The 25,749-nt window shown below is 39.9% G+C and overlaps 1 protein-coding gene and 1 pseudogene across 1 annotated transcript; both read right to left on the reverse strand.

Moving 5' to 3' along the window:
• Positions 1-492: 492 nt before the first annotated feature.
• Positions 493-12,029, reverse strand: QNG1 (Q-nucleotide N-glycosylase 1). The gene is made up of 4 exons (XM_052645270.1): positions 11,491-12,029; positions 10,710-10,969; positions 3,148-3,343; positions 493-929 (listed from the first exon to the last, which is right to left on the reverse strand). The coding sequence occupies exons 1-4, from the start codon at positions 11,825-11,827 to the stop codon at positions 697-699; spliced, it is 1,026 nt and encodes a 341-aa protein (XP_052501230.1). The 5' UTR covers positions 11,828-12,029; the 3' UTR covers positions 493-696.
• A 7,588-nt stretch (positions 12,030-19,617) lies between these two features.
• On the reverse strand, positions 19,618-20,871 carry LOC128052085 (phosphoserine aminotransferase-like; annotated as a pseudogene).
• Positions 20,872-25,749: the final 4,878 nt, after the last annotated feature.

Consider the following 25,749-nt stretch of genomic DNA (forward strand, 5'->3'; position numbering starts at 1 on the left):
AAAGCACATTAGACGAAAGTGGTGGTGAAGCTGAGAAATGAGAGTCCTACAACATAGATAATCAAATTCAATGTAAACTTTAAAAAAATATATGTGGTAAATTCTATTTAATGAAACAATTCATTCCATATTTAAGAAATGTTTAAAAAATCTTTATTCAATAAATTCCAATGTAGTTACTCTGAAAAAAAAAATAGTATCCTAAATTGAAAATCATTATGTTAATCAACAAAAAAGTTTTTAAATATCTGTCAAGATTGATTTCTATAAGAGTGGCAGCATTCAATACAGCAAAGACCCTACTCTCTCTCATATCAAATGATTATGGTACAGAGAAAATTACTATACCGTGAAAAAAGATACTGATTGAACGGATGAAATATTTTCACTAAGGATCATTATAACACATGATTAATTTTAAGAAATCTGATATTTAAAAAAAGCATTAAGTTTTCTTCATTATTTCTCTCATGTATCTATAGAAAGGGAAAATATAGTTAAAATTAAACAAGCAAACATAGGATAAAATTGGGAATACAGGGTGATATGTCAGGAAAAGATTTTAAGAGAGTCTGGCTAATCAATTTTCTTGTTGCTGTAACCTCTACCACTTTCTCTTAATATCAAAGCAGAATTGTATAAATAATTATGATACAAAAATGCAAGGAATTTCTTAGGATCAGTTTACACTATGGGTCAATAATATATGCAACGTGTACGATGAAATGGAATTCCTTTCATATCTTCCCTGTGATCACGGGCATAGTCCCATAAGTAATAATCCAGAAGAATGGAATTAATCTCTCCAGTAGTTTTTTCACCCTTTTTTTCAATAAGCTCCAGAAGACAATCCCGGATCAGCTCGACACACCAAACTGAGCACCCTCTGATTTCCACCTCTTGCCTATTCCCATAAAAAAGCATTTCTCCTGCAAGGAGGAAAAAGAAAAATAAGCACTAATAGTCAATGAAATAAAATGCATTCAAAACTTTACTGTAGGACAACATGCAGTAAACAGTACTCATTTTAAAACTGTAAATCTCAGACTTTATTTATTTTTGGTAATTTAAACAATTTCTAAACTCTGGCATTAATTCAAAATTGCAAGTTAAGTTCCACATGGTCAGGGATAGTGTCTGACTTGATTGTCTCAATATTCATAGGACCTAGCATAGCCCCTTGCATATACTAGCTCCCCAATAAATATCTGCTAATTGAATATGGGTGAGCCATATATTTTAAAATATGACAGCAAGATTATTAAATTATTTAAAAGACAGGATTTAAAATTTGGGTTTGATGTTGGAGAAAAAAAAAAATTACTGCAAAATGTGGAGGACTCCCGGGGGGCCAAATAAACAGCACCTCCCTTACCCTTGAGAACTTAATGTTGTCTTGGGGACACGCCAGATACATCAAGAAAAACCTAGGAGATCAAAGTTCTTAGCTTGAGCAAGGAAAACCATGCTTGTTCTTCAGAGTCAGGATCCTTTTGTCAGCTCTGCCTGAATACAGAGCTGCTAGATTCTACAGGTATTCAGTGCTCATCTCCAGAGTATATCTGATCCTGCAAGGTGGACACTGGTAGTGCTCTGCCAGGGAGACTCGAGTTGGGCTCAGCAACTCAACAGATAGAGGCAGACAGAGTAAGTGGATGCAGCAGCTGGGCGCAAAATGTGGTCAATTAGAGAGCATATGCTGCCCCGTGTCAAGGCAGACAGACCCCAGAGTTTGAGCATTTTTCTTCTCTTGGAAATCAGAAAATTGAATTTCATGTGAAATCTAATTGTCAAGTGCTGATAACTAATTAAAAATTGCTTAAAACACTGTTCAAGCCAAACAAAACACATCTGCACGCTATATTTGGCCTCGGGCCACCAATCGGTACTCTTACACAGAGCTTCACAGTAGCTGAGAAGCCCTGTGATCCACTGAGACCTAGAGGAAATGCCCTAGCCCCACTGGTTACATTCTGTCACTTGGGATCTTAAATAGTGTTACTTGTGTCCCTTCCATATGTCTCTCTCTGATCCTTGGGGCAAGTGGAGGAACAGACACTGACTTGGCATTTGAGTTAAGCTTTTTTGGATGTGTAGGATTTGAACTGAATAAAAGAAAATTTGGGTGGGGGAAACCAGGCAAGAAAGTGTTTATAAAGATAGGAATGTGTATTGCACACACCCAAAAAAAAAAAAAAAAAGATCAACTGAATATGGCTGTATGTAGAAGAAGCCCTGACTGCTAAAGGTTGTCCCTTTAAAGGTAGTCAACAATTAATGATCCCAGACATGAGTATTATGACATAGAACAGCCTGTTATTTTTCAAATGAGGAAATGAGCAAAATGGATTGCCCAAGGCTACATAAAAATCTGGTAGAAGCAACCATAGGAATAATGGTACCTTTATATTCTGTGTCATTCTTTCTTATTTTGGGTGATTGAAATATATTTCACGAGAAAAAGTTACTCAATCATAAAAACAGCTTCTTTTAAAAATAAAGAAAAAAGTAGCTGAAAGTATTGCCCCTAAAAGAGAAATTAACATGAAAATTGTACAATGTAATTATTTTCCTTATGCAAAGGAATATTTAAAAAGCGAAAAGTTAGTTTTCATATAAACACAATTATCTATACTCATAATAAGACTCTCACTCTTGAGAATTAATATTCAAACTCAATAATGGCAAATAAATAAGCCTAGAAAAGTCAGTGACTTGTGCAAGATAAACCAGCGGCAGACCCTGGAGCCTCCTCACTCAAAATCCAGTACATATTATTTATCTCTCAGCCCACTTTTTATTTCACAGTGTAGTATGCTCTTAAGCTTAATTAATAACACTTTGAATACAAACCTGAACTGTCTTAGTGTTGCACACCTTCATGTGACATAAATTTAGGTGTCATTTTAATATAAGACTCTGAAATGATGATGTCCAGACAGTGTGATTTCCAGCAATAACCATATTCCACAGTGTAAAAAACAAAAACCAATTTTCTCTATAATTTAATTGCCCTTGCATTCTTTACATGTGCTTTTAACAATAATAGTGTTTTGTGTTTTTTAAGGGAAGACCTTTTGTGAAGGAAATGACAAAGACTGAACAAGTCACAGTATAACAAAGAATGTCTTAATTAAGCTAGCAAACCTTTGAGAAGCTTCTCCAGTAGTTCATTGGAGTATTTCAGGGCTCCCAGGTAAACAAGAACCTGAGGTAATCTGTAGTCGGCAAACATGGTGATACTGGAGATGTCCTTAAAGCAGCCATCTCCTTTCCCCTCTAATACACTCCACGTATCTGCCACCAGGATTTGGGCCCTTTTGTAAAAAGAAATTCTTTTCCCCTGATGAATGAAGACAATATGAATGTTACCTGGGTATCTGAAAGCCTTATGTATGCTATTAAAAAAAGGTACACATCGGAAACATTTTTTCAAGGGTAAATAATCTTACTCTTTGGTAAGAATTTATAGACCTTTTATAGAAAGAAAAAAAAAAGGGAGTCTATAGATACTAATTTATCTCTATCACTCCAGGTTTACTTCCTTTATTTTTCAAAGCACATAAAATACAATTCATGTCATCATGGTACTACTTTGTGTTCTTTTTCAACGACATTATTTTATATACATATTTCTGTGCCACTATAATTTATCTGTTTACTATGTTTAAGGGCTAGATAGCATTTCTTTAGAAAGTTTCTTAAAATATATATATATGCTTTTCTGAGTGCAACATAATTCACATTAATTATATAAAATATAGAAGCATATGGAAGAAAAAATAATCATCCCTGAACTCACTTTTGAAGAGAATTACAATATCCATTTTTTAACTATTTCCTTTCAGATAAAATGATTAACTTATTTCAGAGATAAAGACACAACTGATCAACAGCTAGAATTTATCAAGTCAACCATTTTTGGAAACAGTCAAAGTCAATATTTAAGTCCATATAACAAAATAAGCTACCAATTATATTTATACATGTCAGAAACAAATTTAACCAAGCATTATAAGACAATGGGTCATAATTTAACTCAAAAATTCTCTATAAAACTACAAATGCTCATTAGCATGGACTATGGAAAAACATAATTAAATCTACTCCTAGTCTTAATACCAAGGCTGATGACCTCAAATCATCTTTTATAACTGTGAGTCTGTTAACCATTAAAAAGTATCACTGGCTCCCAAAACACATTCTGACCAACTTGGAGAATGTTTAAATAAGTAAATGACATAAAGAAGTAAATTAAAAATGAAATTAAATTCTTCAAGGATAGACTCCATATAAAAATTCTTCAAGATGATAATATAGATTCCTTTATTTATAAAAAAAACTCTATTAAAACTACTTCTTTTAAAAATATTGCTATACTATCCTAATGAGAAATAACTTAATATTGTTTAACCTTAAAGAATACCCCCTGCAATCAACCCAGATGTACTTTTTCTAAGTAAAGTAAATTTTCCATCTTTTTTTTTTAAACTAAATTTTCTAAAGCCACCACTAAGAAACTGAGTATTTTGTTTTCTAGGGCAAACACATACACTCATTTTTTGGTGTAAAGTCTGTAAATTACATTGAGTGATGGAGGAAGAAATCACCACTAAGAAATATTTCTATATCATCTGGGAATAATCTATATTCCCAAACCTACCAAAATATGACAACCTGGAAATTGTTCCTTTATGGATGCTGGACTTGTAGATGGTAACTAGATTTCTAATTCAAGTAAACTTTATTGAACAGCAAGCATAAACTTAATTCACAAAATAAAACTGTTCCAAAAAGAAGTATTAATCATAATATATATTATAATAGAAGCTATTGTCTCCTATTTTTAATAAGATTCATAGAGCAAGGGCTTCCCAGGTGGCACTAGCAGTAAAGAACCCTCCTGTGAATTCAGGAGACATAAGAGATATGGGTTCAATCCCTGGCTTGGGAAGATCCCCTGGAGGAGAGCACAATGTCTAGAGATTCCCATGGACAGAGAAGCCTGGCAGACTACAGTCTATAGGGTTGCAAAGAGTTGGACACGACTGAAACAACTTAACATGCGTGCATGCATAGAGCAAACAGGAAAAATCTAGGAGCCAGACTTATGTAACAAAATCAGTGCCAGCATCTAACAAAACACAAATTGTCACATCATGAGGACTGTTTCCATGGTAGCCAACTAGGATATCATGAAGGTTAGATTGTAATACCCTAAGATGAAAACAAAAACAAATTCAAGTGAAGAATCTAAAAATAAACTCAAATCACCTATAAAGCATTTTTTAGCAAGCTGATATTTTTTTAGTAGTCAAATAATTTTAGTAACCAAATCTACATCTCTAACATATTAACTGATATCACTGAAAATACCAGTAAATCCTCTAGTAACAATTCCCTATATGTTCCATAGGGCTTCTCTGGTGGCTCAGATGGTAAAGAATCCTCCTGCAAGGCAGGAGACCTGGGTTCAATCCCTGGGTTGGGAAGATCCCCTGGAGGAGGGCATGGCAACCTACTCCAGTATTCTTGCCTGGAAAATCCCATGGACAGAGGAGCCTGGCGAGCCATAGCCCATGGGGTCGCAAAGAGTCAGACACGACTGAGCAACTAAGTACACAACATATATGTTCCATAATATTGCTTTGCAAATAAAATATTTTCAAAATAGTATCTTTATAAAATAATAATCAATGTAAAAAACTATAACCATGAGTTGATTTTCTGCAACAAACTTATTATGAACAAACTAGAAAGGTCAAGAATTACAAATGCTTAAGTATAACGTAACATGTTATCAATTATGCTTAGTCACTCAGTCCTGTCTGACTCTTTGTGACCCCACGAACTGTTGCCCACCAGGGTCCTCTGTCCATGAGGATTCTCCAGGCAAGAGTACTGGAGTGGGTTGCTATGGCCTCCTCCAGGGGATCTTCCTAACCCAGGGATCGAAGCCAGGTTTCCCGAATTGCAGGCGGATTCTGAACCACCAGGGGAGAAAAGCTCAAGCTTTTCATGTATATTTATCAGTATGTCAGCATAAAGGAAGTTGATTTGTTAATTAGGGCTTTTATATAGTTACTGAATGGGCTTCCCTGATGGCTCAGTGATAAAGAATCCACCTGCCAACACTGGAGATGCAGGTTTATTAATCCCTGGATTGGAAGACGTCCTGGAGAAGGAAATGGCAACCCACTCCAGTATTCCTATCTGGAAAATCCCACGGACAGAGGAGCCTGGCGGGCTACAGTCAGTGGGGTTGAAAATGACTCAGACATGACTTAGCAACTAAACAACAATAGTTACTGAGTGTTCTAAATCAGAGTCACTTTAAGAGCTTTAAAAAATAAAGTTATTTTACCCAGAGATCAGAATCTTTGATGGTGGTGCTTTGGGAATGTATCTGAATTCTTAAGTCTCCTGATTCTGGGGCACAGCCAGGTTGAGAAATCACTCATCTAAACTGTTTCACTTAGACAAATTCTCTAACTTCACTAACTTGTTCACAATGTCTAGAAACAAATGATAATCTCAGCAAATAAGTGTAACATTAAAAACAATTATAATTATTTTTAGCAACTTGCTGAAGATTAAAAAATATGGCAAGTGATACTACTACCATATTATGAAGGAGTAGGGAAAAGGACACTCAAATATGCTATTGCTGATCATCTTTGTTATTGTTTTCCTGGAGAAGAGTAACCATTTTTATGTATTATAAGTCTGAAAATCCTGGCCATACTCTCAGTAATCCCATTATGGGGAATCCATTCTAAGGAAATAATTATGGGTGTTAAACTGCTGGGCAATATTGCTTATTTTTACATAAAACTGGAAACAATAAGATATAAAATTTAATTTAAAAATAAAACTATATATCACAATTATTGTGGTAAAATAGTTTGGGCAAATAATTATGGTAATGTACATCAATACAGTGGAGTACTATGAAGCCATTAAGAGTAGCATGGAAAAAAATTGTGCTGTGAAAGAATTTTTACTGACATAGATGCTCATAATATATTAAATTTTAAAACAGTTTATATAGCATATTTCTTCCCAGCTCATATATACATATATGTATATATATATAGTCACACACAGAAAAAGACCAAATTGTGAACAATGGTTAACTCTTGGCAGAATAAAGACTGCTTCTCTGTACTATCCAAATTCTATAATTAATTTGTTTTACTTTTGCAATTAGAAAATTTTTAAAATATGGATAGAAAGACATTTGAGGACTTCCCTGGTGGTACAGTGGATAAGAATATACCTGCCAATGCAAGGGACATAGGTTCGATCTCTGGCGTAGGAAGATTTCACATGCCTCAGAGCAACTGAGCACATGTGCCACAACTATGGAGACCACGAGACACAACTACTGAGCCTACAGCCCACGAGCCACAACTACTGAGCCCAAAGTGCAGCAACTACTGAAGCCCACACACCTGGAACCTGTGCTCTGCAACAAGAGATGCCACCACAATGAGAAGCCCTGCACTACAACTAGAGAGTAGTCCCTGCTTGCCACAACTAGAGAAAAGCCTGAGCACAGCAACAAAGACCCAGTGCAGCCAATAAATAACCAACTAAATTTTTAAAAATACATTTGATTTTATCACTTTCTGAATTCAGCAGCAGTACCAAAAGTTCATTAGAATTCCTTTAGACTTGGAATTGAGCTGCTGCTGCTGCTAAGTCACTTCAGTCGTATCCGACTCTGTGTGACCCCATAGACAGCAGCCCACCAGGCTCCCCCGTCCCTGGGATTCTCTAGGCAAGAACACTGGAGTGGGTTGCCATTTCCTTCTCCAATGCATGAAAGTGAAAAGTGAAAGTGAAGTCGCTCAGTGCTTTATTTTTTATCTTTTAAATGAATGTGCAGAGTCACAGATGTAGAAAACAAACTTATGGTTACCAGGGGTAGAAAGATGGGTGGGGGGGAGATCATTTGGAAGACTGGGATTGGCATATACAGACTACTATATATAAAGTAGATAACTAATAAGACCTACTGTATAGCACAGAGAACTCTACTCAATATTCTGCAATGGTAAAAAAAATCTAAAAAAGACTGGACAGAAAAATAAATAATAAAGAGTAGACATATGCATAACTGGTTCACTTTGGTGAATTATTTATGTCACCAGAAACTAACACAACATTGTAAATCAACTATACTCCATAAAAATTTTTAAAAATAAATAAATATGCAAAGGTAACTTAAAATTAACTAATCAAAGATTAAGTGAGTCCTCACTATACACTCAGTGTTCTGTGAGGAATCATAGGGATTCAAGAAATATAGTGCTTTGGGGTAACAATAATGATAATCTTATGAAAATAATATATGAAACATGAAAAAATGTAGTAATACTTCTTTAAGAAAGTACCAAAATGTTTAAATTTGATTTTTGTTACATTTTGGGGAATTTTCTGTAAGAATGTATTTTAGAAATGAGTACTGATGGGAAATGGCTCAGGTACTAATTTTCATTTTAAAATGTATCAGTCTTGGACTTCCCTGGCAGTTCAGTGGGTAAGACTCTGAGTTTCAAATACAGGGGGCACAGGTTCAATCCCCAGTAAGGGACTAAAAACCTACATGCTGCATCTTGTGGCCAAAAAGGAAAAAAAAAAAATATGTTAGCCTTAAAATTAATCTATATCCTGGTACAGTTTCTAATTGAACTTCTCAGCATATACAACAAATGAAAAGAAAGCACTCTGCTGTAAATAAACGAGAATTTCAGCAAATGCTTACTAACTCAATCTTATCTACCAAAATAATTCACTCCTTTTTCTCACAGAAACAAAAATTCAGGACAACTTGAAAGTAAACAACTACATGATGTCCTGAATTCATTCCATCCTAGTAAGGGAGTAAGCAAGTGAAAGTCACTCAGTCATGTCCGACTCTTTGCGACCCCATGAACTATACACTCCATGGAATTCTCTAGGCCAGAATATTGGAGTGGGTAGCCTTTCCCTTCTCCAGGGAATCTTCCCAACCCAGGGATCGAACCCAGGTCTCCCGCATTGCAGGCAGATTCTTTACCAACTGAGCCACCTTCCTAAAGTCATGTTAAATTTAATCTTAGCCCTTCTTCTACAACACCCATGTTGATTCTGGAATACACAGATTCCAAGCAACATGAATGACAGTTTGATTACTTTTATACACTGTTTAATATATTTATATGGCCAGCATGAAATAAAGAACTTGATCCAAATTTCCTGAAAAACAAGGTTGAAATGACATACTTTGAAGACTAAGATAAAGCTCATAGTAACCTCTGCATTAATAAAATGGTTCCTCAGAAGAGAATGAAGTTCAACAGTGGCCTAGGGTCTCTTTCCTAGGAACTGCCTGTGTCCCATCGATACTACTCTCCACAGTCACACTTAACTGGTCATAATCCATGCCAGGTCAATCAGTCCTTGTCCAGGAGTTTTAGAACTGGAAGCAAGAGAGCTCCTCCCTCTCTCCCTGGTGGCTAAAGTGATAAAATGGAAAACCCTTTTCCCATTATAGAGTATTGAGTAGAGTTACAGGGTAGGCTATTACAGAGTACTGAGTAGAGTTCTCTGTGCTATACAGTAGGTCCTTCAGTTATCTGCTTTTCTACTTCATGGAGAAAGTTGGTCTGCGGTAAGAGAAAAATGGAGTCAACAGAAACAAAGAGAGGACTGAATCCCGATGGCTTTGAGTCCCTGATCCTGGATATTTATCTCCATATCTTGTTTTGTGTCTGTCACTTGCAATTAAAAGAATCTTAACATACATAATCAGGCATCTTTCACTTTACAGTAAAACTGAAAAGCTAGCTATTTCTTGACTAAATGACCTAAGATATTGTACATTAGCTAACCTTTCTATTTTTGAGACTGTGGTTCCAGGTCTACAAATAGGATTATAACGCTCCTTGTCCTAAGCCCTACAGAATTGTTCCGTGGATCAAATGAGAGTGTGTGCATGCAAATACCTTGTGAATCATAAAGAGAGATTTGAACAATATTGCCAGTCATTTTAGTTGTTGTGATTACAAAAGGGTAAAATTTCAAGTTGACATAAGTACTTACTAACTTAGTCAAGAGATTTATATATACGTCCCTCTTAAGTTACTTTCAATTCTATTTAACAGTTAAAATACACAGTGACAACGAATTCTAAAAGATTTATACAAAAATAAAATCCAGGTGTATACTAGGAGAGTATACAAAATGTTCACCATTTAAAAAGTATGCCTACTTAAATTTTTTGTACCATAGAGCAAATAATACTGTTAAACTACCCTGTGCATGAAAAAGAAAATACACAGTATATATACATTAGAACTTAGCAAGAAATTTTTTAAGAGAAAATTTAGTATACATTCTGATTCTTATCCAATGAAGTAAAGTTTTTGAAGTACTAAAAGGACCTCACTATCCCCAAGTGACATCATGTTAAGTCTAGTGTTTTCTTAGGTTTGAAACATTGTAAAGGACAAAACAATAAAGGAAATACACTGATTAGAAAGCATTAAGAGAAGTAATGTCTTTGAAACACTGCTTAACAATTTTGTTACTGTTCCTTGGTTTCATTAGGAAAAAATTTCAGAATTTAAATTTTTATTCTCAAAAGGAGTTCTGAAAGTAAAAGAGTTATCTATGAGAAGATAATTAAGAACTCTAAAATCTCTAGAAGGGGAGCAACTCACCTCAAACTGAGTCACATCTCTGTAAGAAGGAAAGTTTTCAACTACCAGGTGCAATAACTTCTGAGCACTTTTATCACTTTTTTGGACACAATTAAGAAAAGAGCCTTCAAACTTCTCAAGCAGAATTTTCCCTGTTTCATTGAGAATCCGATGCCTCTCTTCTATCAAAGGCATGGGGACATCTGTGTCAGACCGGAGTATATGCCGGACCTCATCAAGGGTCACTTTGGCGTAGTAGGAAGCACTAGTTATTGGGATCCCTTAGGAAGAAGAGCACATGCAGAGGAACAATGTCATACTTTTATATTCATTAGGCCTTTGCTTTTACAACATACAATTAAAATGAAACCACTTAAGTATTACAGGAATGAATTAAAAGTAGATGAATAATTAAAAATCAGAAACAGATCCCTCATTCTGTATTTGCTCGTCTGTACTTACTCATCCACTTCTAATAACTGTAATATTACATCAAATGTAGTTTGACTGTGTAAAGTGTGGGATAATATTTGTCCCTTTGCTCCTCAGATGTCATCAGAGTGGCGTTCCTAAGAAAACTGACTTTCAGTCTTAGCTGCGACAGTGATAAGTATTAGGATCATTTCACACTGATCAAAGATTTCATGCCAGCTTCTTCTCTTACTTTTATTTTAAGCAGAGGTACCGGCAATAAATTTGGCTTATCAATACATTATTCCATGTCCCAACCCACTCTGTGGGACCCTCCCAGTAAAATGAAATCTCAACGCCACTGGGTCTGACCGGGAGTAGGGGTACCAACCTTCGTCCAGAGCTCTGTTGATCGCGGCGCACAGGGACCAGTACCCACTATACGTCTTTCCCCCAAACCCCACCAGACATTTATGCTCGTCACTCTCCGACCAGAAGGAGAAGTTGAGCGTGTCTGTCACGAACACCCAGTTAACGGCGGCCTCGTCGGTGCCCCTAGGATTCAGCTCGTGAATCGCCTTCCAGCCCCCAATGCGCAGCTCGGGCCCCGTGGCCTTGGCCAGCAGCAGCTCGGCCACCCTCCGCACGCCTCCGTCGTCAATGAACACATCTCGACTGTTCTCGGCAATGAATTTTGCAGACTCCCTGGGAGTCAGAAGCCTGTCCATCCTGCACTTCTGTGGGACAGGAACCGACACTTTTGCCCGCGGGCTGGCCAAACGCCCTTCCCTTTCTAGCAGGGACAAAGGCCAGGGTCCCCTACGACTTTCCCTCCCTTCCCACCGCGGGATCGTAGCCCTAACAGGCTCCCACCCTCTCAGAGAGGATAAGAGAACCGACGGTCCCCAAGCTCCTAAGGCCCCTCGTGCACCACTGGGTCACAGCGAAAACCAGCCCAAGGCTGCAGGCACTTCCGGGAGGGAGGCCCCACCCACTCGGGCCCGGGCGCGCGCCCAGACTCGCTTCCGGTTCTGAAGGTCCGGAAACCGCCTGGAAGAGTCGGTCGCGCGCCTGCTGGGAGTTGCCCAACCTAAGACCTGAGGGCTTAGCTGATTTGCGCGTGCACCCACCCTCCCCCGGGCAGGTGGGCCTGCGAGACCGCTGTGGCGCGAGTTTCAGCTACTCCAGCCGATGTACTGTGTTGCCCTCACTCGGCTCCCGCGCCTCTCCTGCCTACTGAGGGCGAAGTCTGGGCAGGACACCGTTGGCGACACGCTGCAGCCAACTTCCTGGGACTCGAGGAACTTTATGGCCGTGGGTCATCGTGTCGGGGACCGAGACCCCCCAAGACTGCGACACGGGTTGGAGGTCCCCGCAACCCCTATCCCCCAGGCAGTCCTCTTCATTTTGCTGTATTCCTGGCCCCTTTGGTGGCTCAGAAGGTAAAGGATCCGTCAGCAATGCGGGGAGACCTGGGTTCGATCCCCGGGTTGAGAAGATTCCCTGGAGAAGGAAATGGCAACCCACTCCAATATTCTTGCCTGGAGAATCCCCACGGACAGAAAAACCTGGCGGGTTACAGTCCATGGGGTTGCAGAGTCGGGCATGACTGAGCATATAAGCACACCTGGCCCATTGGGAGATTTAGGACTAGTTGGAATGTTTGGAGAAATGGATGAGGAAACATCCATTTAAATGGTTAAATTAATATTGTGTGTCTGGATTTGTGCTTAAATACTGAAATACTGAATCCCAGTTAGTCTTGGGCCATGTCAAAAGCAGCAACTGTAATCGCCATTTTTGCAAGAGAAACTGAGTGGTTCAGTGCTTAGTCCCTGGTCACAGCAGTGGTCTAGGCTGAGATGAGATCTCCAAGTCAAAGGCACTTTTTGTGAACCAAGCTTAGCAATGCCAACTATCCTGGTCAAGTAGGGACTATGTCAGTGGCTCTAATCAACTGAGGAGACATTATTAGAAGATGTAAGTATCCCCTCACAACCCCAAGCTTTAAAAACAACAAAAAACAAAATACAAACTTTCTAGTAGGATGAGGAATGAATTTTAGAAATCAATGACCCAGATTTGCCTAGTGATGAAATTTAGAAAGGAAACAAATATTTTTTTCTCCTTTAGAGACTTATATTTCCATGGATCATATTACATGTTCACATCTTTGAAAATCAACTATTAAAAACAATCATCAGTAGTCATCTCTAGTTACTGAATTTGGGGAGGATTTGGAACTCTACATCTGACAACTGTGCCCCTAGAAAAGCAGAACATCTTCATCCCTCTAGTTTCTCCATTTGGATGAGAAAAAGGAGCTTTAAGAACTTCACTACGATTTGCTGCTGCTGCTAAGTTGCTTCAGTCGTGTCCGACTCTGTGCGACCCCATAGATGGCAGCCCACTAGGCTCCATCGTCCCTGGGATTCTCCAGGCAAGAACACTGGAGTGGGTTGCCATTTCCTTCTCCAATGCATGAAAGTGGAAAGTGAAAGTGAATTTGCTCAGTCGTGCCCAACTCTTAGTGACCCAATGGACTGCACCCTACCAGGCTCCTCCGTCCATGGGATTTTCCAGGCAAGAGTACTGGAGTGGGCTTCCATTGCCTTCTCCGACAATTTGCTCTCCCTGAAAAAGTAACTAATACAGTAACACAGTTATTGAAAAAATGTCGACCTATTGACTATCCCAGCAGTTCTAAGTCTTGGGAGTCAAAGAAGTTGATTAGTCAGAGTTCCCTGGTGGTCTAGTAGTTAGGAGTTGGCACTTTCACTGCTGTTGTCCCAGCTTCAATCCCTGGTGGGGAACTAAAATCTTGCAAGCCATGTGGCCAAAAAAAAAAAAAAAAAGTTGATTGATTAGCAAGAAGTTCTAGCAATCTACAAAAGAATCCAAGAGGTTAAATCATTTAGGCTATTTTCTGAGGCTTGTTGACTGAAAAATCAACAACTTGAATTCTACTATGTTTGGGCTATTGAGTTAGACATAAGAGTAGCATAAACAGAAGTAAAAGATGCTTCCTTCTCTCAAGGAACTTGTTGAGATAAAGTGTAAACTTTGCATGTGTAGGGTGGAGTTTTTTTTTTAAAGTATGTTTGCAAGATGCTGGGAATACAAAAAGTGAGTTCTTTACCTACTCAACATCCTTGCCTTCCTTTGTCAGAATTTCTTCCCAACAGAATTCTGATGTTCAGAAATCCCTCTCTCATTCACAGTTGATGTAGTACAGCATTCTCAGCTGCAGAGGTCTGGACTGGTCTAAGGGTAATATTACCCTCTTGCCAGAGATTAGATTAGGATCATGTATGTTCCCCAGTTCACTTCAGTGAGTTGCAAGAATAGGTTTGAAGGCTGCTTCCAGAAGAACTTTTCCAGGAGAACTTTGAGAATTGATTCACAATTTTTCTGGACATAGTTATTCTTGGATGTGAGGCTTGAAATTGCTACAGTTCTTTTAAAAATAGTAAGTTAATTTTTGGCTGTGCTGGGTCTTTGTTGCTTTGTGAAGCTTTCTCTGGTTGTGGCAAGCAGGGGACTGCTCTCTAATTGAGGTGCATGGGCTTCTCTTTGCAGTGGCTTCTTTTGTTGCCAGAGCTCAAGCTCTAGAGCACAGGGTCAATAGTTGTGGTGAGCAGGCTTAGTTTCTCCACAGCACATGGAATCTTCCTGCATCAGGGATCAAACCCATGTCTCCTGCATTGGCAGGTGGATTCTTTACCACTGAGCCATCAGGGAAGCCCCCACTACAGTCCTTTTGATGGTAACTGGAACAGAAGTCTACATATAGGGGAACTCAAAAGAATGGCAGAGAGAGAAATGGAACTGGAATCATGGGATTATGTCTACTCTTAAGTTTGCCTTACTTCTAGATCTCCAATTATCTGAGTTAGTAAACTTCCTATAGTTAAAGACGTTTTGAATTGGGTTTTCTATTATTTTCTATGAAAGCATCCTAGCTTACACAGGTAGCAGATCCTATCTGACATCTTATGATCTAGTGGGAAAAGTGGACAATCAAATGTCTGGGTAGAGTTATACTTGAGCAACAGAAAACCAGACTCCAGTGACTAAATGAAAAAGAGATTGTTATTATCATACAGTAAGAACTACAGAAGTAGACACTTCAAGCCTGGTGCAGCTATTTGAGAATGTCAGCAAGGAACTAGGCTCCTCATTTTCAGTTTATCATTAGTATGTGGCTTTATAGTTGTAAGATGGCTCTAAAAGGGCCAAGGAAACATACCAAGTGAGTATGTTTCATTTGAAAACCTTTACCAGAAGCTCTACCCCTTAGGCATAGGCTTTTGAAGAGAAGATCAGAGATGGAGGCATGATCAATGATGTTGTGTCCCTATCACTTTTCCCCCTCCTGACCAGTAATCAAGTTTGATTATTCCAATTATCAGGAGAACCGTCAGTCTGAATAGCTGAATTAAATTTCAAGCATTGGCAACAATCATTGCTACATCTGCTATTTTCTATCATGATTGATTATGACAGATACTTAAAGAAAATGAGTTAAAATGCATTCTTGAGCATAAGTTGCAAAAATTGGCTGGAGCAATGGATGGACAATAGACTAGATGGGAGTAGTGGACAATGGCTAGGTAGGAGTAGTTTCTGATATATGCAGATGGAGGAAAACAAAGAAGTAAAACGGATTTTGTGAAGGTAGGATATCTGTTGTTTTCATTTCTCATGACTCTCCCAAAGTGATCATCAGACTAAAGCCCCAAGAAGACTTAACAGAAAAGAGATATAGTTCACTACTGTGTAATTTTCCAGTTCAGTTTTTCCTTGATTTAGCCATATATAGCATTTAAAATTGACTGCATGCGTGAGTGCTAAGTCACTTCAGTCGTGTCCAAGGTTCCCCTGTCCACGGGATTCTCCAGGCAAGAATACTGAAATGACTTGCCATTCTCTCCTCCAGGGGAGCTTCCTGACCCAGGGATAGAACCCCCACCTCTTACATCTCCTGCATTGGCAGGTGGGTTTTTTATTTTTTTTACCGCTGGTGCCATCTGGGAAGCCCCTTAAAATTAACTACTTTCTTAAAATTCACCCTCAACTTCTAGGGCATTGTGAAAGTGAAAGTGAAAGTCGCTCAGTCATGTCTGACTCTTTGTGACCCCATGGACTGATGGAATTCTCCAGGCCAGTATACTGGAGTGGGTAGCTGTTCCCTTCTCTGGGGGTCTTCCCAACCCAGGGATCAGACCCAGGTCTCCTGCATTGCAGGCAGATTCTTTACCAGCTGAGCCACAAGGGAATCAAGAATACTGGAGTGAGTAGCCTATCCCTTCTCCAGTAGATCTTCCTGACCCAGGAGTCAAACCAGGGTCTCCTGCATTGCAGGAGGATTCTTAACTATCAGGGAATTATCCTAGTTTTCTTAGTAACATTGAAGACTCTTCTCTTCCTATTCTATTTTTATTGTATGTAAAATATCACACCTCCAGGCTTGGATTAGGGACAGAATGGACTCCTTCTGATGAAAACTCTTGAGGATAACTATATCATTTCCATTATAGATCATTAACATTCTTACTATTGTTCAAAACCAGTTAGAATTTTTTTGAACCATAGTTTACTTTTAGCTAGTGAAATATTAATATTTCCTACTTTGGAGGAAGAAGTAAGTATTATTAACAAAACAAAACTAAACAAAACAACAACTCAGTTCAGAGCTTCCAGATTGGTGAGATTCAGGGAAAGTAACATGATGGGAGAGCATGAGCCCTCTACATCCCTTCCTACGTACCTTGCCCTATCCATCTCTTGCATTTGGCTGTTCCTGTGTTGTATCCTTTTACAGTAAACTGATAGTCTAATTACTTTCCTTGCTGTGTACAGATTACACAACAAAGTTCTGGAATAAGCTAGACAGTCCTTGAGAGGTTTGCTGAGTTCCAGTGATGTTCCTTTAGCAGATTACAAACAAGACTTAAATGTCATTGAAGAAGTGATTTGAATGATATTAGAGATCATCAGTTCCTGCCTGCCTGCCAAATTCTCTTCACCACCATCCAGACTTGGTGTATGCACTGGTTTGCGCATGTGGTCTCTTTGAACAATTTTGAACTCACCACACTTCATTTCAGGATATAACACAAAATATTGGTCTGGTAATCACTATTAGCTCAAGTTTGCTACAAGCTGGAGCTGAGCTGTCAGTGGAATAGAATCTGGAAATCATCAAGAAAGGGGTTGTTGCACTGCTCAAAGACAAGCTAAAGAAGTTTTCAGAACTGATATTCAAATATGTGGAAGTGGGGAGTAGAAATTGAATGAAGGCAGCCAGAAGTTATGAACTTCCAGTTATAAGTACTATTTTACTGTACAACAAGCCAAATATAATTAACATTGCTGGATGTTATATATGAAAGCTGCTAACAGAGTAAATCCTAAGAGTTCTCATTGTAAGAAAAACACATTTCTTTTCTTTAATTTTGCACCTATATGAAGTAATGGATGTTCAACTGAACTTATGATCATCATTTCACAATAAAATTGATGTATGTAAATCAAATCATTATGCTGTACACCTTAAACTTATACAGTGCTGCATGTCAATTATATCTCAATAAAACTGGAAGAAACCAAACAACCAAAAAAAAAAACCCACCGAACTATTCGGGAGAGACTCTGAGAAACAGAAGTAGACAGATTGCCTGGTGTATTTTTTAGTAAAGGATCACACAATTGTGTTTGCAATGCATACTTTGATTTGGAGAATTGGTGCCAGTTGGCAGTAGATCACTTAGTAGTGGGAGAAGAAAAGGTGTGGGCAGAGAGGAGATTCACAACGCTAACATTTGTGAAAAATCTGCTTTTAAAAAGTGCAAAAATAAATAGATATGAAAGAATACTATGGTGACAGAACCTGAGGCAGGGATTAAGTGCTAATGTTTTATCTGTGAGGTGTAGTCTGAGGGCATTGACAGCGAGGGAGAGGGAAAGAGGAGGTTTGGTTGGCAAGTAATGTGTGCTGGCTACTGCTTTGTGGGGAACCTGGAAGAGATGCAACTTTGTAACAGTCTACACCACACTAGACAAACTACTGGAAGAAATTGTACTCAGGTTTGTGGAGGGAGAAAAGGAGGAAATTCTCCTCTCTTTCTCTCTTTTTTTGGATGTTTTAAGATTTTAATTTCTTTACCTTTCAACATAAACTTCTGACTGTGTCTAAACAATAGGGGAAAAGACTCTCCAGGAAAGATCTTCCAGAATTCACAATATCCCTCTTTAAATACTATAAAAAGAACGTTCAAGTGAACAAAGGATAAGAGAGTTTAACAGAGAATTTTAGTTCAATGGCTTAACTAAAAAAGAGCCAACCAACCAACCTTCTTTTTCTACTCTTGCAAAGGAAAACAAAAGTGAACCTGAGAACTTCTAAATCTTTTTTTAAAAGGGAGGAAGGGTGGAAGAGGAGAGGGCCACAACTGTTGCTAAGATAATACTATAACACAAGAAGTCAAGGATTCTATCAAATTCTAAAAATCTCTAAATGTATTACAGAGAACCACATTACTGAAAATATAAATGCATAGGGATATAAACTATTTGGTAGTAAAAAGACTTTGCTATATAAACATGTAGGATGTCACTTTAATCTCTTGATGAGAATAACAGTATAGAGAACAATCTCCAGTTTGCCCTTTAGTCTGGAATTCCTGAACACTCAGCATGCCGTTGGTGTTGCCCTGAACTAACAGCTTTGGAACCCAGAAGACCCCACTGCTGTCATTTTGTAAAGGATCAAGAATCACACTCCTAGAGGACACCATCCACCCCACCCCACCCCCGCCCCCGCTACACACACACACACACACACACACACACACACACACACACACACACACGCTTTGTGTTTGTGTGGCTTGAGATACAAATAACTAATTTGCATAATTAAGTCCACAATCAAGTCTGAATATTGAGATCTAGCTAGAAAAAGTAGCAGCAAAGGCAACCTAAGCTAGTTTGTTAGAAAAGCAAGAGGAAGATTTCTAAAACACTTCACTTCAAGTGGGGAATCCCTGGTGACTCAGTGATAAAGAATCTGCCTGCAATGCAGGAGATATGGGTTTGATCCCTGGGTTGGCAAGATCCCCTGGAGAAGGAAATGGCAACCCAACCCACTCCAGTATTCTTGGTCTGGGAAATCCCTCAGACAGAGGAGCCTGGTGGGCTATGGTCCATGCGGTTGCAAAGAGTTGGACACGATTGAAGCAACTGATGACATGCATGCAGGTCCCACCAGCTGTGGATGTTTTGCTGTTGTTCCTTGAAAAAGAAGAATCTATATCTTCCTGACCCAGAGACAGAACGTTTCTCTTCTCCATTGTCAGGCAGATTCTTTACCACTGAGCCACATGGGAAGCCATAATAAACATGTCCATTCAAGAAAAATGCCATGTTTGTTAAGGTTTTTTGGAGACATTCCCAAGTTACTTAAAACTTTGTACGTTATTCAAGGACAGAGTGCATATTGGTTAGGATGTGTTCTTCACTGATATATCTCCAAAGAATTTTTCATGGAGGCTATCAACTTCTGAACATCTTCTATCCTGCCACCATTTTTCAAAGAAGCCATGATACCTCCCACAGACCCATGCCCTTTGAAGGAGATTATATTGAATTCAAGAGCTTTATCAAGAAATCTTTTATTCTAAAGCAGCATCTCCATTGGCATTGCCAATGCAGAGTGAAATATTCGTCTTGCTTCTATTCTGGGTTTCACTAGATATACACAGAATCCTTCAGAATTATCAATAATATGATAAATCATTAGAGATTTGATGGAACTAAGCTTCATGGCTGCTTCGCCACTGTTATTCTTTTTTTTTTTTTTGGTGGGGGTGACTTCCTTGACCAGAGATCAAACCCGCACCCTTGTAGTGGAAACATGGTGTCTTAAACAGTGGGTCACCAGGGAAGTCCTTTGCCACTGTTATTCTTTTTCTTATGCCACTGTTATTCTTTTTCTTATGCCACTGTTATTCTTGATCTACTCCAAGACCAAGCTGATGCTGTAGAAGCAAGGTAGGGAGCTGTTTTGTTGTTTCCGGCCTACACTTTGTATTCCACAATGGAAGGGCACTCTCTGAGGGCAAACCCCAGCAGGATATCTTGAAATATCACCACTGTGACCCCTACAGAGCCAGCATTCTTCTGGGCACCATCAAAAATCACACCAAACTTTTAAACATCAAACTGATTTATATGGGAAATTTGAGTGAGTGAGTGAAATCGCACAGTCGTGTCAGACTCTTTGCGACCCCATGGACTGTAGCCTACCAGGCTCCTCTGTCCATGGGATTTTCCAGGCAATAGTACTGGAGTGGATTGCCATTTCCTTCTCCAGGGGATCTTCCTGACCCAGGGATCAAACCCAGGTCTCCCACATTGTAGACAGACGCTTTACCGTCTGAGCCACCAGGGAAGCTTTGGGAAATTTGAGGACATGCCAAAAAGCAGCCACTGCTCCTTTGACATAGGAATAAAGTAAAATTCTGCTCTGGGCCTGGTCTCATTTGTGCAGTAATACATGCAGGAGGTGACCTGATTGAGGTTCCATGGTCTTGGATTCAGAATTTTCCTGTAACTTCTAAGTTTAGAATAGATGACATTCACAGTTCCCAAACTTCATGGCTTCTGGGGCCTTAGCTGACCAAGCTCTTGTCATCAAATGGCTGGCACACGTTCCTACTTTCAGGTCAATCAGGTTTAAGGGGATAGCATGGAACTGGCTCGGTTCCATGGTGGCTCAGAGGTTAAAGCGTCTGCCTCCAATGTGGGAGCCCCAGTTCGATCCCTGAGTTCGATCCCTGGGTCGGGAAGATCCCCTGGAGAAGGAAATGGCAACCCACTCCAGTATTCTTGCCTGGAGAATCCCATGGTCGGAGGAGCCTGGTAGGCTATAGTCCACGGGGTCGCAAAGAGTCGGACACAACTGAGTGACTTCACTCACTTACGGAACTGGCTCAACCAACTCTCCTCTTTGCACAAAAATCATTGTCTGGAATGGCTAACAATTTCTGCACAAGATTCTATATGTTATTAATAATCTTAGCTAAAGCTGATAGTCTGTAGCTCATTTCAAGAACATGAATGCCAGCTCCTTTGTGGCCTAATAATTCTTTCTATATCTCTAACAACACAGAGCTCAGTAGCTTGGTGGCCTGAGCTGAAATTGACCACCTACCTCCAGGTGTCTTCAGGTAGCAGCATGGGTGGAGTTGGCCAGAGAGGATCTATCAGTGGGCAGTGAGCATCTCTCTTCTATTTCCTTTTGGCCAGAGGTTTCCCTGCTGGGCAAGTGAGAATTGGACTATAAAGAAAGCTCAGCACCGAAAAATTGATGCTTTTAAACTTTGGTGTTGGAAAAGACTCTGGAGAGTCCCTTGGACTGCAAGGAGATCCAACCAGTCAATCCTAAAGGAAATCAGTCCTGAACATTCATTGGAATGACTGATGCTGAAGCTGAAACTCCAATACTTTGGCCACCTGATGCGAAGATCCGACTCATTTGAAAAGACCCTGATGCTGGGAAAGATTGAAGGCAGGAGAAGGGGACAACAGAGGATGAGATGGTTAGATGGCATCCCCGATGTGATGGACATGAATTTGTGTAGACTTCAGGAGTTGGTGATGGACAGGGAAGCCTGGCATGCTGCAGTTCATGGGGCTGCAAAGAGTCGGACATGACTGAGCGACTGAACTGAGCTGAACTGAACTTCCCTGCTGGGAGTTAACTCCACTAGCATTTCAGACTGAATCATCCAGCGCTTCGGTGACTGTTAGGGAAGGCAGATCCACTGCCTGTGAGGTGTAGTATTTTATCAAAGTCTGAAAGTGAAAGAGAAAGCCAGAAACTCGCGGCACATTGATAGTTGCTCTGTATGTTCAGTGGCAGCCTTGAGATAGGGCCCGGCACTCTCCTAGAAAATGACTGATTTATGCCCAAAATGGCATCGCTGTGAAGGCCCAAGTGACACCGGTTGCAGTAGTGGCAGCTGAGGTGGAGCAGGAAGCTCTCACCCATACTTTGTGGCTCTCCTCCCTGAAATTGGGCTTCCCTGGTAGCTCAGAGGTTAAAGTGTCTGCTTGCAATGTGGGAGGCCCGGGTTCGATCCCTGGGTTGGGAAGATCCCCTGGAGAAGGAAATGGCAACCCACTCAAGTATTATTGCCTGGAGAATCCCATGGAAGGAGGAGCCTGGTAGGCTACAGTCCACGGTGGTCGCAAAGAGTCGGACATGACAGAGCGACTTCACTTTCACTTCCCTGAAATTAGCAATGCTGCCTGTACAAGAAAAGCTCCTTAATGCAACAACACGGATGGACTTGGAGAAATTATGCTTAGTGGAATAAGCCAGACAGAGAAAGACAAATACTGTGTGATATCACTAACACATGGAATCTAAAAAATACAACAAACTAGTGAACATAATAAAACAGAAGTAGACTCATACAGCACAAATTAGTGGTTAGGAGTGGGAAGAGAGAAAGGGGGAGAGGCAAGACTGGGGTAGTGGATTAAGAGGTACCACTACTACGTGTAAAATAAATAGGCTACTGGGATATATACTATACACACAGAGAATACAGCAAATATTTTATAATAACTATAGAGTATAACTAAAAATTGTTAACTCACTATGTTATACACCTGCAACTTATATAATATTGTACATCAACTATGTCTCAATAAAAAAATTAATTTAAAATCTCTTCATTTGATGGGCTGCATATATTAGCAAGTGATCAGCTAATTAATCTAAGGAAAATTAATTTTTAAAAAAGTCACGAATGGGACTTCCCTGGTGATCAAGTGGCTAAGACTCTGCACTCCCAAGGCAGGGGGCCTGGGTTCAATACCTGGTCAGGGAACTAGATTCCCCAACTAAGAGTTTCACATGACTCAACTAAAGATCCTATGTGCAGCAACTAAGATCTGGTGCAGCCAAATAAACAACTAAAAATAAATATAAAAAATAAAATGAGAAAGTTGTGAAAAATCTCTTGGGATGGAAGGGAAGGCTGGGGAATGAGGTATGTAAACAGAAATCAGGCAGTTCTAGAATATTGAGAGCAGAAACCACCCAACGTTCTACTGATGCTGCTGGAAAAATATTATAATTTTACCTTGTTTCCATTATTTTGTTCAAGGTACAAATTCCCAGGACAAAGTGCATTGTTGGGCAAGCCTGGGTCAAATGCCTATACTTTTGGGTGATAAGGCATCTCAAATGACCAAGATTTCTATCTCATGAAGTCTATATACAACTGGGAGAGAATAAGTCTAAAAAGAAACCTGGGTACTATTAGAAAAGAAAAACTGATGCTGTATTATTTAACAAAATTCACCTTTATGGCTGTTCAGCATCAAAAACAATTTTATTCCCATATATATACCTTCAAAAATACTCCTGCCTAATAGAATGCAGCTATTCCTCATTAAGTAAAAAAAATTCTCACTCCTTCTTCAGGAGATAATTCATCTCATGACTTACTGCATCAAAATCTATGTCAAGGATGTCTAAGTGAAATAAATTTTTGCTCTAGCTCCAGCTCAGCTGTCTTGGATCAAGTCCCTAGAAGCAGAGCCCAACCCAGGGATTCTTGCGCCAGGGATTTGCTGGGGAATTGCTCTCACATAAAGGGAGTGAGGGCAGCAGGATAAGGCAGGGAATCAGTCAAGTCATGATGTGGTCTCAGTCTGATTCCACAGAGTTCTGGCTTCCCTGGTGGCTCAGAGATTAAAGCATCTGCCTGGAATGCTGGAGACCCGGGTTCAATCCCTGGGTAGGGAAGATTCTCCTAGAGAAGGAAATGGCAACCCACTCCAGTACTCTTGCCTGGAGAATCCCATGGAGGGAGGAGCCTGGTAGGCTACAGTTTATGGGGTTGCAAAGAGTCGGACACGACTGAGTGACTTCACTTCACTTCTGAAGTCCAAACTGTACACAGATTTGGTGCCAGTTTGAAACACAGGTATGAATAAATGATCTTGATTTAAAAGGTCACATGATCTTACCGAATAAAGGCTCTAACCCAGCTGGGGCCACCTCCACCTGGCACATATATAGGTAAGGTCTGCTTTTAAGAGATTTCTAGAGGTCTCAAATTCCCTTTTACCCTCTTCCTTGGTAAGTCTGAATTCCCATTGACTTTAGAAGAAACACATAAACTTGCCAAGTAAAAGTAGGTCGATCTCTTCCAGTTTAAAATGATCTAATTCAAGGTAGATAATTATTCAGTTCAAGATCTGACCTTTAAGGCTGTTTGCACTAAAAGCTCTTGACCTCCAGCTTTCCAAGACTTTTTGAGGTCTGATTGCAGGTTTAGGTTTTCTGATAATGAAAGTGAAGGGCCTTGTCTGGTGTTTTGGCATCTACTCTCCCTATGGTTACCACCGAATAACCAAACCTACTGTAACTGGTAGTCTGGTTTCTCCAGCACTCAGCTCAGTGGTTTTCCTTGACCAACTTGATCTCATTTGGGTTTCACTGGTATTGACAACCCTTTGAGATTCTGCTCTGTCTCCAACCAGTCCCCGGTTGAGTTGTCTAGCATATGGCTCCCGCTATGCAGTAACTGTCCCCTTTCATCATGGTGGCCCTATGGAAAGCCCCTTAGCACTTAACTGGTGTTCCTCTCATGCCACATAGGAAGCAAAGGGAATTCTGAGGAGAGAACAAGAGAGAAGTCTCAGGTTCTCTCTGCCAAACGTGATATGCCTTCATTCTGCTGTGCTTTACTAGTTTATGTGGTCATAGAAACACTTAGCAGGGTTCCAGATAGAAGTCAGTCTTGTGTTTGGCTTCTTACTTAACCTATCTGAAATTTCTGCTCTCACTTGCCCTGCCCCAGGCTAGGGAGGTCTTGGAGGAACCTAGCTGGCACTTTCTACTCTGTTTCTGCCAAATCTGCCTCATTACTATCAAAATCAGTTATCCTCCTTTGGTCTGAGAAGCAGGTATTATATACTTTCCCTCCCTACTATATATACCCATTCTTCTTCTTAGGTAAACAAGGCGGCCCTTCCTTTCCAATGAAGCCTGTCTTTAATGGTAGCAAGACTTCAGGGTAAAAAGGAGCAAAGGGAATAAGATACCCCAAAGGGGAAAATGGAGAATTCCCTGGTAGCGCAGTGGTTAGGACTCTGAGCTTCCAATGCATAAGCATGCAGGTTTAGTCCCTTGTCAGGAAACTAAGAGCCCGCCTGAATGCCTATGAAAAAAAAAAACCACCAAAAAAACAATGGGAGGTGGGGGAGGTGGAGGGGGAAACTTTTGAAAAGCGAGGTTTTGGTGACCAAACCTTTATTCCTAATTACAGGTTCTTGGGTTATAGGCTTGAGTTTGGGGAAGCAGGGAGAAATAGCGGGAAGAGCTATAGAGAGGGAGGTTAGGAAATTCTTACTGGTTCTGGACAGTGAGGTTGAAAATAGAAAGCTCTGAGGTCATAGGGTAGCTAGTATATCATTTTACCCCAACCCTGTTGCTTGTCCATGTTGTTCAGTTAGCACACAGGGAAGCCCAACCCCACAAAATGTTTGCATTTTACATTTTCCAATGTGTACTTGCACATTCTACCACCTTGATCCAGATTAGCTCCCCATTCTAAATACAGAC

Source organism: Budorcas taxicolor, chromosome 8, assembly GCF_023091745.1.
Source record: "Budorcas taxicolor isolate Tak-1 chromosome 8, Takin1.1, whole genome shotgun sequence".
In the NCBI taxonomy this organism is placed as follows: Eukaryota; Metazoa; Chordata; class Mammalia; order Artiodactyla; family Bovidae; genus Budorcas; species Budorcas taxicolor.